The sequence below is a fragment of the Neofelis nebulosa genome, chromosome 11 (assembly GCF_028018385.1).
Source record: "Neofelis nebulosa isolate mNeoNeb1 chromosome 11, mNeoNeb1.pri, whole genome shotgun sequence".
Taxonomy (NCBI): Eukaryota; Metazoa; Chordata; class Mammalia; order Carnivora; family Felidae; genus Neofelis; species Neofelis nebulosa.
In genome coordinates this window covers 15941131-15956034 of record NC_080792.1, presented here as the reverse complement: position 1 = coordinate 15956034, position 14904 = coordinate 15941131, and the positions used below count along the sequence as shown (strand labels likewise).

The 14904-nt window shown below is 38.1% G+C and overlaps 1 protein-coding gene across 1 annotated transcript in view; it reads left to right on the top strand.

The window, feature by feature from the left end:
- Positions 1-14904, top strand: part of LOC131489571 (glutamate decarboxylase 1-like) — a 49800-nt gene that overhangs the window by 21051 nt on the left and 13845 nt on the right. The window contains 11 exon segments of the mRNA XM_058691605.1: positions 349-628; positions 4149-4239; positions 7583-7695; positions 8016-8131; positions 9678-9692; positions 9694-9758; positions 11324-11378; positions 12300-12416; positions 13617-13631; positions 13634-13689; positions 13793-13871. Coding sequence (XP_058547588.1) covers positions 349-628; positions 4149-4239; positions 7583-7695; positions 8016-8131; positions 9678-9692; positions 9694-9758; positions 11324-11378; positions 12300-12416; positions 13617-13631; positions 13634-13689; positions 13793-13871 — 1002 coding nt within the window.

Genomic DNA, 14904 nt, shown 5'->3' with positions numbered 1-14904 from the left:
GTGTCTGCATCTCTCTCTGCCCCTCCCCTGCTCTCTCCCTCTCAAAAATAAATTAACATTAAACAAAATTCAAAAAGTGCAATTACCAGTTCATTTGTTTGACAAGGCAACGATAAGGTCCATCTAGGGGATCTTGAAGGTTCAATTACTCCAATGGTGTGGATCTAAAATGGCTTTTTTTTTTTTTTTTTTTTTTTTTGGTGAAAATTGTTATTCAGTGAAACTTTGAATGAAGATTCTGAGTAAGATTTGAACACATGCTACTTGTTACTTCACACGGCCTTTTAATATCTTTAATGTCCAATGATCAAAACTCTACGCCCATGGGGATTTTCCTTGGCATTCTAGTTACTGACCTGGCTTCTTATCTCCTTTTTTGCTCTAGATTTGTTGCCATCCAAGGATGGTAAAGATTTAACTAAATGTTTTCTGCTGCAAGTGGTAAATATTCTTCTGCATTACATCAAAAAAATGTTTGATGTTAAGAGTAAAATACTAGACTTTCATCATCCTCACCAACTTCTTGAAGGTTTGGATGGGTTTAACCTAGAGCTGTCTGACCACCCTGAATCTTTGGAGCAGTTACTTGTTGACTGCACGGATACCTTAAAATATGGTGTTAAAACGGGTAATTTTCAAATCAATGCACCTGAACTGGAGACTGAATGAATGGCCTTGAGTTTTTGTGTGTGTTGGAAAACGGTCCCATTTTGCTCATTTTTACTTAAAACATTCGTCTAGTTTGTTTTCAAATTGGTGTTATCACATATAAACTGTTTAGTAGTTAACAAAGAAAAGTAAATACAGTGGTTTGGGCTTGAAGCATTATATTCCAATGGCAATTAAACATACAATTTTAACTTACTTCTTTTCATTTGCCCATATTCATTATTAATGCTCAATTGACTATCCTTCTACATCAATAAAATATATAGCAATAAAATTATATATATCTACATCCTATATGTTAGATATATATGTAGATATATATATCTACGTCCTATATGTTAGAAATTATGTTTTCTGATTAATTTATTGTAACTTTATTCTTAACCACTTAAAGCAATGATATGTCCCGGGGTTAACAATGTTTGACTAGGCTCTATGGACCCCTTTTTCTAAAATCTTAAATGTATACTAAATAATGTATTTGAAACAACATAATCTTTGGAAAGAGGCACACACAAAAAAGTGTCCAAATACAACCTGTATCCCTGGGTTTATTACTCATTTCTTATTATGTGATCTTTGAAAATACTTCATGTGCTAATAATTGAAAGTTATTTGTGTATGCCGACTTGCCTTGTATTTGATAGACATTAAACAGACACTTAAAATAATGTATTTTTGACATCACAGAAACTTTTAGCATCACACATATTTTATCTTCAGACCAAACTGATCAAGCATGCCAAGAAACAAAAATAATTTCTATTTGAGAATGCTCATTTCTGCATTAATTTTAATAACAAAAATTAAAAAGTGCCTCATTTTCACATTTATCTTGTATAACCTGGATTTTCTTTGACAGAACACTATGCAATATTGCCATTTAAAGTCCTGGGAGGGGCACCTTGGTGTCAGTCAGTTAAGCTTCTGGCTCTTGATCTTGGCTCAGGTCATGATCTCATGGTTGTTAGATCAAGCCCTGCATCTGGTTCTGTGCTGGGCATGGAACCTGCATAAGATTCTCTCTCTCTCTCTTCCTCGCCCCTCCCTGATTCGTGCGCATACATGTGCTCTCTCTCTCAAAGAAATTAATTAACAATTTTAAAACCTATACAAGAAAAAATCCTAAGAAAGTCATTGATGATTTCTCACAGAATTTTAGTTATTACAAAAAGACATACCACATGGGGAGCCTTGGTGGCTCAGTCAGTTAAGCGGTTGACTTTGGCTCAGGCCATGATCTTGTAGTTTACAAGTTCAAGCCCCGCATGGGGCTCTGAGCTGTCAGCACAGAGCCTGGAGCCTGCTTCGGATTCTGTATCTCCTTCTCTTCCTGCCCTCCCTTGCTTGCGCTCTGTCTCTCTCTCTCTCTCTCTCTCTCTCTCTCAAAATTAAATAAAAACATTTTAAAAAATGCAAAAACAATAAAAAGACATAACACAAAATAATACGCTCAATATGATTTCAATTATATTTAATTGTATTTTAAACTGTGTGAAACTGAACATATATACATGCACATGTATAAAACTACCTGTTCATAATAAATAAGTTCTTAACTTATATCTTCCAAGTGTTATAAATATTGTAAGTGTTTGGATACCTAAGTAGATATTTTCTCTACATATATGCATAAAAATTACTGTCCTGTATGTAATGTTTTCTGGTCTGTGCATTTCTGTAACATGTAATATATTTACAACTGGAAAAATATTATTAAATAAGACAAAAAGAAAGCTTCCTAGGATCGTGAAATAAAAGGCATGTGTCAAGACTGAGTTCAACTGTGTAAATGTGAAGTTGAAATAATTTTTAGTTAGAAATAAACATAGCAAAAAGAAGTTCTGAAAAATAGCAAGGCAATTGAAGCACCGTGACAGCTTTAAATCAAGTTCTTCATCCTTCCCTTACCCAGCAAGGCAAAGGCAGAGGAATCTCCAGGGACCCATTCTCCCCATGTTTGCATTTCCCAGTATCAAGCACAGAAGGAAAAGCAAAGATACAAAAAAAGGGAAAAGTCAATAGTAAAAAGAAACATTTCGTAACACAGCCCCAACTTCCAAACCTTCCATTCCTTCCAATTTAATGAACATTTATTAAGGCCCTACTTTTAGAATTAACTACGCAGGCATAGGGGCTCCGCAAGTAGGGGTAAGTGAGTGGAGGGGAAGGTGACTCACAAAGAGTTGTGATGCTGGTCATTGTTAAGACACGTTGTCAAAGAAGTGCAAAGAACAATCTATTTTGGAGCTCAGGAGGAGATTAATTTGTTTTAATGTGTATTTATTTTGCGGGAGAGAAAAAGAGAAAGAGTGAGTCGGGGGAGGTCAGGGAGAGAGGGAGAGAGAGAATCCCAAGCACACTCCACACTGTCAGCACAGAGTCCAACGTGGGGCTCAATCCCACAAACCGTGAGATCACGACCTGTGTTGAAATCTAGAGTCCCATGAGTAACTGACTGAGCCACCCAGGTTCCCCAGGAAGAGATTAAGTTAAACTGATTGAATATAGAATGTCCAATTTGGTATCTAATGTTTGATGCTCTTTTTTTTTTTTTTAAGTTCGTTTGTTTTCAAGAGAGACAGAGACAGCACGAGTGGGGGGTTGTGCAGACAGAGAGGGAGAAAGAGAGAACCCCAAGCAGGTTCTGCCCTGTCAGCACAGAGCCCATCGTGGGGCTCGAACTCATGAAACTGTGAGACCATGACCTGAGCTGAAAACAAGAGTCAGGTGCTTGCTTAACCGACTCAGGCACCCAGGCGCCCCTTGATGTTCTTCATTAATACAAATCTTCAAAAATTCTTTGTAAAAAGGACCTGATATTTTGTCCAAAAACACTGAAGCAGCTTTTGAGAAAAAAATTATTCAATCTTTCGGGTGGTGCCTTCCCCACTCACTGGGGTAGTTTTATGCATCCCGCCCTTGGTCTTTCTACTTCAGACACAGGATGGGTTCCTCACCCTCAAGCTTACGAGCTCGTTCTCAACTCAGCGACTTGACTTCTCCCAAGCTGCTCTTCATACCCATATTGGGTCTCCTTCACTCTTTGTCTGGAAGCAAACTTTTGATCTGACCTGAAAGATCACTTCCTCCAAGAAGCCTGCCCTAGAGATTAGCTCGCCGGCTCTCCTGATTGTCTTAGGCTCCCTGGGAATGGTCTTAAGACATCCTGATCTTTTCTTCTGTGCTTTCTACAATCGCAGTTAAACACATTCGTGTCATTATTTATGTGATGAATACCTTTTTCTTCCACTGGTCAGTAAGATCTACACGGTAGTGCCTTGTTTTCTACTGTGTCCCCAAAGCTGAGCACTGTCCCTGCATGTGATAGTTCTCAGCAATATGTATTGAATGAAATAATCCGTTTATGTGTGCTCAATCGATGAATAGCTGTTAACTGAGAAACTGCTCTGAAATTGAACCACTCTTTAGCCCTGTGTTTTTATTTTGGCTCATTTGTAATTTTGTCTTTTTTCTAGGACATCCTCGCTTTTTTAACCAGCTGTCCAGTGGGCTAGATGTGGTCGGACTTGCCGGGGCATGGTTGACAGCCACTGCCAATACCAACACGTGCGTATTCTCCAGGGCCTAAGGAGTGTGAGAGCCGGAGACGTGCGTAAGGAAGAGTGAAGATCGAGGTTGTACATTTTGCTGGATACGATGCTTGCCGTAACAAATACAAATAGTTGGTACCCTGAGGGAAACGCAAAGAAGCCGCTGCCTGTTCCCCGGGTAACGTGTTTGAGACTTGCTCAGTCCTCTGGACAGCCTCTAGAAACTCTCAGGATCCGAATTCCCCGGTAAGTAGTACAGGTCAGTTGGTCAGCCTGGGTTACTAGTGTGCAGACCATGAGTGAGTCCAGTTCTGGGGTTGGAATCATTGAAACGCTACCCCAAACAGCCCATAGCACACGTAGCCAGATACATACCCAAGTATTTGGGAAGCTGCCTGAATATAAATTAGAACCTGAATCTGATCAAAGCCTGAAGAAAGTAAACTTTTAAAGGAAATCTAAATCCAGCTCCAACGTGATTCATTAAAAATTTGATCTTTGGGGGACCTGGGTGGCTCAGTTGGTTAGGTGTCCGGCTTCGGTTCAGGTCATGGCGTCACAGTCCATGGGTTCGAGCACCACATCTGGCTCTGTGCTGACAGCTCAGAGCCTGGAGTCTGCATTGCATTCTGTGTCTCCCTCTCTCTCTGTCCCTCCCCCACTGGCACTGTCTCTCTTTCTCTCAAAGATAAGCGTTAAAAATAATTGGACCTTTGCCACAACAAAACTATTGTCCATACAAAAATTAGATCTACTGCTAATGTGTTCTGAAGGAAAGTTAATTTTAGGGGAATATTTTTCAAGGTTAAAAGGATAGGGAAATGATTGGGTATGAAATTGAAAGGAATAGTCTGTGTCAAATGTTAATATAATTTAACTAGCAATCAAAAGGGAGAGCTGGTAGGAATTTAAACTTTAAAACCAAGAACTAAATGTTTATGAGGAGAGACTGCTTCAGTATGTGGAACAACTAAGGCTTGCTTTAACTGTTTAGTTATCATTTGGGTCTTAATGGTGCATAGTTCATGGTAGTAATCAGCATTTTGTAGATATGAAATGCAAACATAAATGGCTTACACAAATGACTGCTATTTTTAATTTTCATTGCTTGATTATGGTCCTTAAAACATGCATAGGGTAATATGCTACTTAAAAAAAATTTATTGCTTGGGGCGCCTGGGTGGCTCAGTTGGTTAAGCGTCTGACTCTCGATGTTGACTCAGGTCATGATTTCACCATTTGTGAGTTCGAGCCCCACATCAGGCTCTGTGCTGACAGCACTGAGCCTGCTTGGGATTCTCTCTCTCTCTCTCTCTCTCTCTCTCTCTGCTCCTCCCCCACTCGTATGTGTGCACACTCTCTCTCAGAATAAATAAACTTTAAAAAGAGCAACTTTATCTCTTGAGAGAATGTTTCTTTGTTATGTAGATTATTACATAAACTCAATTTATACATTTGCCTCCATTGTTTAGAATCCCATTGCTGTGAGACTTAATCATTCTCTAAGTGAAGAAAATAGAGATTCTTGATGGAAGCAGAAAAGGAGTAGAAAGAACACATGAGAGGTGGAAGGAGAGAGGTTAATAATAAAGGGAGAGAAAGGATTTCAGACAGCCTTCTTTACCTTCAGGGTGTCTTCATTTTTAATGAATGAAGATCTCTTACCCTAATCTGGGATAGCATAAAGCCTGTGAGGTGGAAACAAGGAGAACCTGATTCCAGTCCTTAATTCTACCACCTACAGTGCTGGGAGGTTTAGTGCATCTCTGTTGTCTGAAACTAATAATGCCCTACTCCACTGAGCTGAGGTAGGATCAGAAAGGCAATGTGCGTGTGTGTTGAGATTGGCATAGCAAATGCTGGCAGAAATGAAGCCTTGTTGAAATACCAGTGTGTGAGATTTGCTTCTTGTTTCTTTTAGAACTAGAATCTTAGTTCCCATAGGCAATGGGTTTCCTTCCTGGGTCTCTGTGCACAGCCCCTGGGCAAGAGCTTGTGTGTTACTACTTTTTTTTAGGCCGGGCCATCTGAGAAGAGGGGTTGAGGGAAGATGAAGGGAGTCAGCACGGGACTGAAGAGCAACATGAGGGAAATTATAGACTGGCTACCCCTCAAGTATCAGCAGAAGTGAATGCTTCATCTCCTGGGGGGGGGGGGGGTAGTGCCCTTATAAACGACTGCTTCAAAGGGCAGTCCATCTGTAGGGAACAGAGGAAAGAAAAGATTGTCAACCAGCTCTCTTGTGGCCAAAGGACTGCACTGTGGGATGTTAACTTCCCCATGGTTGGGCATTCTTGGGACTCCCAGAAGATTCCATGACTTGTCATGCATGCCTGGGTGCAAAAAGAGACCCGGGGGCTGGAAGTCAGTGCCTGCCTTGCAGGTGGGAGGCGATTCTCTGTTGGGCTGTGGGTGTATCTGAGTGAAAGTGGTCACAGCAATGGCTGGGCCTGAATATTCTCCAAAGGCTTTAGAGACAGAGCAAGCTGAGACCATCTGAAATGGCACATAAATGGAGTCTGAGACTGGTAGCTCTATATAAGAACACCTACCAGGGTCTTTAAAAGGTGTTTGAGGACAAAGAAAAGAATTCCTTGAAAATAACTGAAGCTACTCTTTGATTTCAGAACCAACATAAGTACCTCATTGCTTACTGTATATGGTATGTATAGAGAAAAACTTACAGCTTTCTTTTTGATCTTAGCTGCTGCTTTTTGTGGAAGGGACTCTAATATCAGTGTGACTCAGAGGAGAGTCCCCATCGTCATGCTCTCTGACTTCTTGTTCATGGGGCCATATTGTTCTTGCCTTGAACTATCTACTTGCTTCGAGCTGTTACTGAAAACAGAATAGTTTTTAGCCCCCCCCCCCTTTTTTTTGGTGTGCTTGCCCAAAGTACAGTTCTTAGGCAGAAAATATTTTCCCAGAAAAGATTTCCCCAGAAAATCTTTTCGAGAAAAGGCTTTTTTCTACCTATTTCCTGTTCTGCAAAACACTGTAGCTCTAGATCTCTTTTTAACTTGCCATAGATATCTCTCTATCTATCTATCTATCTATCTATCTATCTATCAGTGGGCATTTTCTGGCTCTAACAGTAATGTGTATATTCAAAATTCCTTTTAGTGGGAGAGAAATTCCCAGCTACTGCATAATACAATGGAATCCATGATCCTTTCTTTGTAGCACTAATATACTCTTAATCTGGAAGGGGCAATTTGAAGCATACAAATTGTAACTATTTCTTGTACAGTCTGCTATAGAATACAAAAAATTGTATATAACCTTATCTAGCACATGACTTTATTTATCCTTTTCCATTTTATATAATTCACAGTCGAATTTCTATATATGTAATATAGGTTTACATATGAAATAGCTCCGGTATTTACTATCATGGAGATGATTCTTCTTAAGAAAATGTATGGAATTATCGGCTGGGGAGAAACAGAAGCAGATGGAATATTTGCATCTGGTAAGAAAAAGCAAGACATCATTTTTCTGAGCTAAATGAAACATATATTCGGAGACGCTCAAAGTATATTTGAACTAATGCTATTATTTTTAAGAGATTCATAAGTCATTGTGTTAGCTACAGTTGCCAGCAAAATTTCCACAAATCTAAAAGTTATGAATTGTGTGATATTTCTCTCAACACTTTTAAGGAAAGATATTTTTGAAATCACGTCAGTGATTTGGCAACACTTTAGTTTCGGAAAGCACTCAAGTTGTCATGATTTTAGTGACCATTTCTGATTTTTGAAATTGGGTTAACAATCACTATTTCTCTTCTAGGAGGAAGTATCTCTAACCTCTATGTTATATTAGTAGCTCGTTATAAGCAATATCCAGAGATAAAAAGACAAGGCATGACCACACTTCTGTGTTGTGTGTTATTTGTTTCTGAACAAGTAAGTATCAAGTCTAGATTCTTCCATCTTTTAAGAATCTTCTGAGGTAAACTGTAAAGTTATTGAAAGATGGAGAATATGAGCTTCGCTCTAACATTAGAGAGATTCAGTAATCTCTGTATCTGTGTCTGCCTATTGATATTGGAAAGACTAAAAAACAACTTTCTGTCAACATAGGCTTTAGCCTATAGCAGTGCAGATAATTCAAGATTAAAATTTAATTTCAAAATATGAGAAACTAACAAAAATGTGATTATAAATATAAAGCATTCTGCTATCTTTACCAAGAAAAAAATCAAACTATGAAGATTTTAAAGACTTGATTTAGTGATTCCCTTTATCATTGAATGAAGAGAACAAGAATGTGATTGATATCTTATTTTTCCAGTGAGGGTCAAAGGAATTAGTAAAAAAGAAAGGCTCATTTTTGTAGACCAGGACCTCAGCCAAATGTTTCAGATATTGACAATGTATCCACTGATGTCTCCTTTGGTTTTAATGTTCCAATCTTGTGCTCCTTTAAAAACAAACTGATTCATCCCTTTAATAAATCTGGTTGCTTTTTTCTTTTCTGCCTAGCAACAGTTGTGAGATTAAAATGTAATAGTAGTCCCACTTTGAGAATTCTACCTAAAAGTACCTGGAAACACAGGGTTTTCTTTGAAATGTTTCTGTGTTTGCAATATGCTTCTATGACCAAATTCAAACTGGCATTATATATATGCATATTATCAAGTTGGAGACCACTGATGCATATTTAATGATATTACTATAAAACTTAATGTAACTTAAGATGCTTGTTTGCAAATGTCTTTTTCATCATTTGACATATAATTTTTATATATAATGAGTAAATATGCTGAAACTCCATAATGTAGATGTAAAAAAAATCATTTCTTATTTAATTGGTGCATTCTCTGTTGAAATGAAACTGAGTTAGGGTTTTACGTTTGCGCATTTTTTTCCTTTCATATATCTAGTCTTTTCCTGGCAGCTAAAAACAACCAGGTCCAAGTTTGTATCTGAGCTGCTGATACCTTACATTAGGCAGAATGATACAGGGAAATAGCAGTTACCTAGAAGGCAAGAAATTATAAAGTTGGTGTCAGAGTCAAAATCAAGAGTTGCAGGCATCAGAAGAATCAAGGCATTTCTCCAAGCCTCACGCCTTAAAAAAAGGCCTGTAATGCAACAGGTACAGCTATCTGGAACACGTAAGGTTTTTATTACTGGAGAATATTAACACTAGATCTATATCGGACATGATTTTTTATGTATATGGAGAACTAGCATATTCAAACTCCCACTGCATGTAAAGTGTGTTCTGTCCTCGTGCCTTCTCAAAGAGGCGTCACAACCTTCTTCACCTGAAAAACTGTCATGACCAGGGTCTGGAAATATGCCTTGAGACCTGTACGTGTGTATATACGTGTATATATGCACAAACTCATTCAAAGCTATGTGTATAAGCCCCCAAATGCTCTAGTATAAATGATCATTTAATGCAGAGAAGTTAATGCCTTTCCTATTTCCATTTTTGCCCAAGGGTCATTATTCAGTAAAAAAAAGCTGCAGCTATTCTTGGCATTGGAACTGACAACGTAATTGAAGTAAAATGTGATGAAAGGTATGTTTCTAACACGTTCTCAAATATTTTTTATTGTCATTATGCTTCACCGATTAAAGAATAATCTATAGGTTTCCTATTCCAATTTTTAGCAAGAATACTCCCCCAGGTTAGTTCCCCCCCCCAGGTTATTTTTAATAAATTTTAACTGCAGCAATTATGAAAGAAGCACCAAAGTCATCTTATCCTACTCTTAAAATTTCTTTACTAAATATAGTCTATACAACTGGGACTGTCACATATCTTCCCTGTTTTAAGTATGTTGAATTATGTGTACTATAAATAAACATAAAAATATAGTAATGTTTGTAGATAAAAATTCAACTGCCTTAGCAATCTACAAAGCAAAAATACATTTACATTTTCTTTGAATACCACCTTAAAACATAAATAATATTACAAATATTGCATATATTCTGGAAGATCATTTTTATGCATGTCAAACTTATTCATACATCAATTCTATGTTGTGTTCTGTAACTTGCTTTAATTTTTTTTTTTTTTTTTTTGGTTTGGGAATGTGTTAGAAATCTTAAAAAAATTTTTTTAATGTTTATATATTTTTGAGAGAGAGAGAGAAAGAGAGAGCGAGCGAGCGAGCACAAGTGGGGAGGGACACAGAGAGAAGGAGACACAGAATCCGAAGTAGGCTTCAGGCTCTCAGCTGTCAGCACAGAGCCCGATGCGGGGCTCGAGCTCACAAACCATGAGACCATGACCTGAACTGAAGTCGGACACTTAAATAACTGAGCCACCCAGGTGCCCCTGTCTTAGAAATCTTATCCCTTTCCTTATTCCCTTTTCAATAACTTTGGAGTTTTCCATTTTATGTATGTAAAATAATTTTATAAATCTTATTTTTAAAGAAATTTAAGGGTTTCCCCCTAGATTTTAATATGTAAGAACAATGATTAAATTAATATGATTATATAAATATATTTGAGAGTCTGTGTTTGAATATCTCACATGAATTCCTAGAAACTGAATTATTGGTTCAAAGAACATCTGCATTTACAATTTCATAAAATTTTTCATTTGCTTTTCAAACATTTTAGAGTCAATTGATACTCTTATCTGCATATTATCAATGTGAATATTATCAATACCTTTATAATTGAAAATTCTGATAGACAAAAATGTTTTGTTGTTTGAAACAATGGCTATTTTTTTAAAAAAAATTAATGTTTATTTATTTTTTGAGAGAGACAGAGACAGAGTGCAAGCAGGGGAGGGGCAGAGAGAGAGGGGAGGGCAGAGGATCCAAATCAGGCCCTGTGCTAACAGCAGAGAGCCCGATGTGGGGCTTGAACCCACAAGCATGAGATCATGACATGAGCTGAAGTCGGATGCCCAACCGAGTCACCCAGGTGACCTGCCAAGCATTCTTTAATTCAACGTGATATTTAACATTGGTTTTTTGGGACTGAACATTTACCGAATATCTGTTTATTCACATATAAATACCTCACTAAAAACTATTTTAGCCTTGCATATCATTTATTCTTCTCGTTGGTAGAATTGGTTTATTTGCTCATAATAAATTGACATATATTTGTATGTTTAAGGGGAAAGATGATTCCAGCTGAGTTAGAGAAAAATATATTACAAGCTAATAAAAAGGTAGGTTCTATCTACAGCTCCATACTTAACGTGCAAATGCATTTTTATTTTCTTTACCTATTTTCATTAGCAGAAAACAACTTCTTTTCATCGCTGAAAGAAGTAAATAATCCCTAAATGAAGGAAATTTAAAAAATTTTTTAATGTTTATTTATTTTTGAGAGAGATAGAGCATGAGTGGTAGAGGGGCAGAGAGAGATTGGGAGACACAGAATCTGAAGCAGGTGCCAGGCTCTGAGCTGTCAGCACTGGGCCTGACCGAACCATGAGATCATGAGCTGAGTCAGGGTCAGACACTTGACTGACTGAGCCACCCAGGTGCCCAGGAAATTCTTCTTTTTTTTTTTTTTTTAATGTTTATTTATTTTGAGAGCGATAACATGAGCAGAAGAGGAGGCAGAGAGAGAGGGTGGGAGAGAATCCAAAGCAGGCTCTGTGCTGTCAGCACAGAGCCCAATGAGGGGCTCAATCCCACAAACAAAGGGACCATGACCTGAGTCAAAATCAAGAGTCAGAGGCTTAACTGACTGAGCCACCCAGACACCCTAGGGAATTCTTTATAAAATTAAAGTGAAACAAGTAACATGGCAATATTTCTCTAATAGTTTTCTGTCAAATATCAAATGAAAAGTTATCAGGACTAAGTAAAGGAATTGGGTCATGTCTATTTTTGTGGTATTATTTTGTGAAAACAAATTTGGAGAGAAATAATAGTAAATGACACTCAGAGGCAGTGATCTGAGTTCATCTCACGGTTTCACTACTTTCCCCAGTACTGGAAGTACCTTGGGGTGTTTGAAATGATTAGATACTTAGTGTTTCGGTCCAAGTCATCCCGCTTCCTGATGCCCCGATGGTGATGTAATGGTAGGATTTCTGTGGACCTCCTGAGACCAAGGATTCAGCTTCTGTCATCACCAGGGCCACATTCCCTTTTGTGTCACCACCTCCGCTGGCAGCACAGTGTTCAGGGCCTTTGACCCTCTCCACGACATTGCGTATATTTGCGAGGCACACAGACTCTGGATGCACGTGGATGTAAGTCCCTTCCTTCCGTCTGGCCCATAATTTCCCCTTAAGAAAATGTATCCTATGAACAATCCTTAAAATTGTTTAATTAGCATTGCAGGTAAGATGAAAACTTCTCTGGAAACTAATTTTTATAATGATTCAAATAGACTTAATACCTAAGTATGGAAAGACCACAAATGTATCAAGTGTTTGAAAAGAGTCCAGACCTCTATCAACATTCAACCTACAATTTAAAACATCGTTTTGAAGAAATAGTTAAACCTGATTAAAAATTTGTTTTTAACGTTTATTTATCATTGACAGACAGAGAGACACAGAGCGTGAGCAGGGGAGGGGTAGAGAGAGGGAGAGACACAGAATCTGAGGTTGGCTCTAGGCTCTGAGCTGTCAGCACAGAGCCCGACATGGGGCTCGAACTCACGAACTGTGAGATCACGACCTGAGACGAAGTCAGTTGCTCAACCGAGTGAGCCACCCAGGCACCCCTAAAGCTGACTTCAAATCAAAAGAAGGTTTAGCCCATTACTCTGAATAAACATTTTTAAATTAATACCTACTAAGGAAATCACAATTTTTTAAGTTTATTTATTTATTTATTTTTGAGAGAACAAGTGGGGGAGGGGCAGAGAGAGAGAGAGAGGGAGACAGAGAATCCCAAGCAGGCTCCCCACTGTCAGCAAAGAACCTGACACAGGGCTCCAACTCATCAACTGTGAGATCATGACCTGAGCAAAAATCAAGATTTGGATTCTTAAACAACTGACCCACCTAGGCATCCTAAGGAAATCACAATTTTTGATGCTATTGACTTCGTTCAATGATTTGGGGCAAACCTTTCTTTGGCTTTGATGAGAGATGGACAAATTTAAAGTGACACAGTATGGTAGATTTGTTCATTTTTCTGTGGTCTTGCCAAATTCGATGCCAACTGTTCTTATCTGTCTCTGGAAATTATACAGAAGGTGTTGGAACTCATTAGAAACCTCAAACTTTCCTATGTCACGAATAGACAATGATAATTCATAAGAGGAAATTTTAAAGTGCATTGTTCTTATAAGTAACATAATGATAGCCAAGTTTATAATTATCTAACATAGCAATTAGAGCTTCATCAACCTTTGAAATAAATTTAACATGGGAAAAAGCCACTGATGCTATTTAAAAAGAAATAATTAATATAAGAACACATATCCTTTGTATCTGTAGGCAGCTTGGGGGGGGGGGGGGGTGGATTGCTGTTGTCCAGAAACCACTCCCATAAACTCAGTGGCATTGAAAGGTGAGACCCGTACCATTTTTTGTGAAAATCAAAATAACATATGCAGGATTCTGTTCTCTTTCATTAAACTCTAAGCACTAATTGGAGCTGTTTTATCACCTAGGGCCAACTCTGTGACCTGGAATCCGCATAAACTCATGGGCATCCCCCTTCAGCGCTCTGCTATCCTGATCTGGGAAAAAGTAAATGCTTTCTATTTTTAAGTAGAGCTATCATGGATATCTTGGTAATGACTAGCTTCGCTGTGAATGTTTAAAACCAAAATAATTATGGCCTCACCGAATTAACACAGTGCAGCACAATTTGCCCTACTACAGAAAACGGATCCTTCCCCCTTAATCTTTAAGTAGCAGCCACCGGGTAATGGAGGTGCCACAAAACCAAAGAGTTGTAAACACAGGTGGTAACCCAGTGTGTGGATAAGATCCGGGCCGACACAATGGACAGTGATGAGGTCTATAGAAGACTTGATCATTCATGCCCCACTTATTAAAAATGCCTTGAACAAACAAAATATCTCTTAGGGATCAAATTTGGCCCACTGGCCCATTTGGCGTCTTGGATTATAGGGCCAGAAATATGGCTCATTTTAAATGTAGAGAACGATGAGTAACTGCAATACATTTTCAGCATAGAAAGCACAAATTTATGGGTTGCGTCACATGATTTTCTGCTTATATGTTTTTGCATTTTATCTCCATCAATAGTAAATGCAAGGCTACACAAAGAGATAAGCCCATGATCTCCTCCAAGGAGAGATACAATTATAAAATTCAACCTGGGAATCCTTATCTCCATGTAGTTGTCAGAAATGCAAATGCATTTTATGTAGTTTCATTTATAACTTTGTCTTCTTTCTCCCTGACTCACAAGCAATTCAAAGAGTTTGGATTAAAAAACAAAAAAAAGTGTCTGTGTTCCTATTACAAACCGCCTTCACTAGCACGCTTCACTTTTTATTTTTTTTAATTTATTTTTATTTGGTTTTAAAAAGTATTTAAATTCCAGTGAGTTAACATACAGTGTAATATTAGTTTCAATTAGTGTGCAATATAGTGATTCAACACTTCATACAACAGCCGGCGCTTATCACAAATGTGGCCCATCACCTATTTAACCCGTCCCTCCCCCCCACTTCCTCTCTGGTAACCGTCAGTTTTTCTCTATAGTTAAGTCTGTTTCTTGGTTTGCCTCTCTCTCAAGCATAAAAAAGGA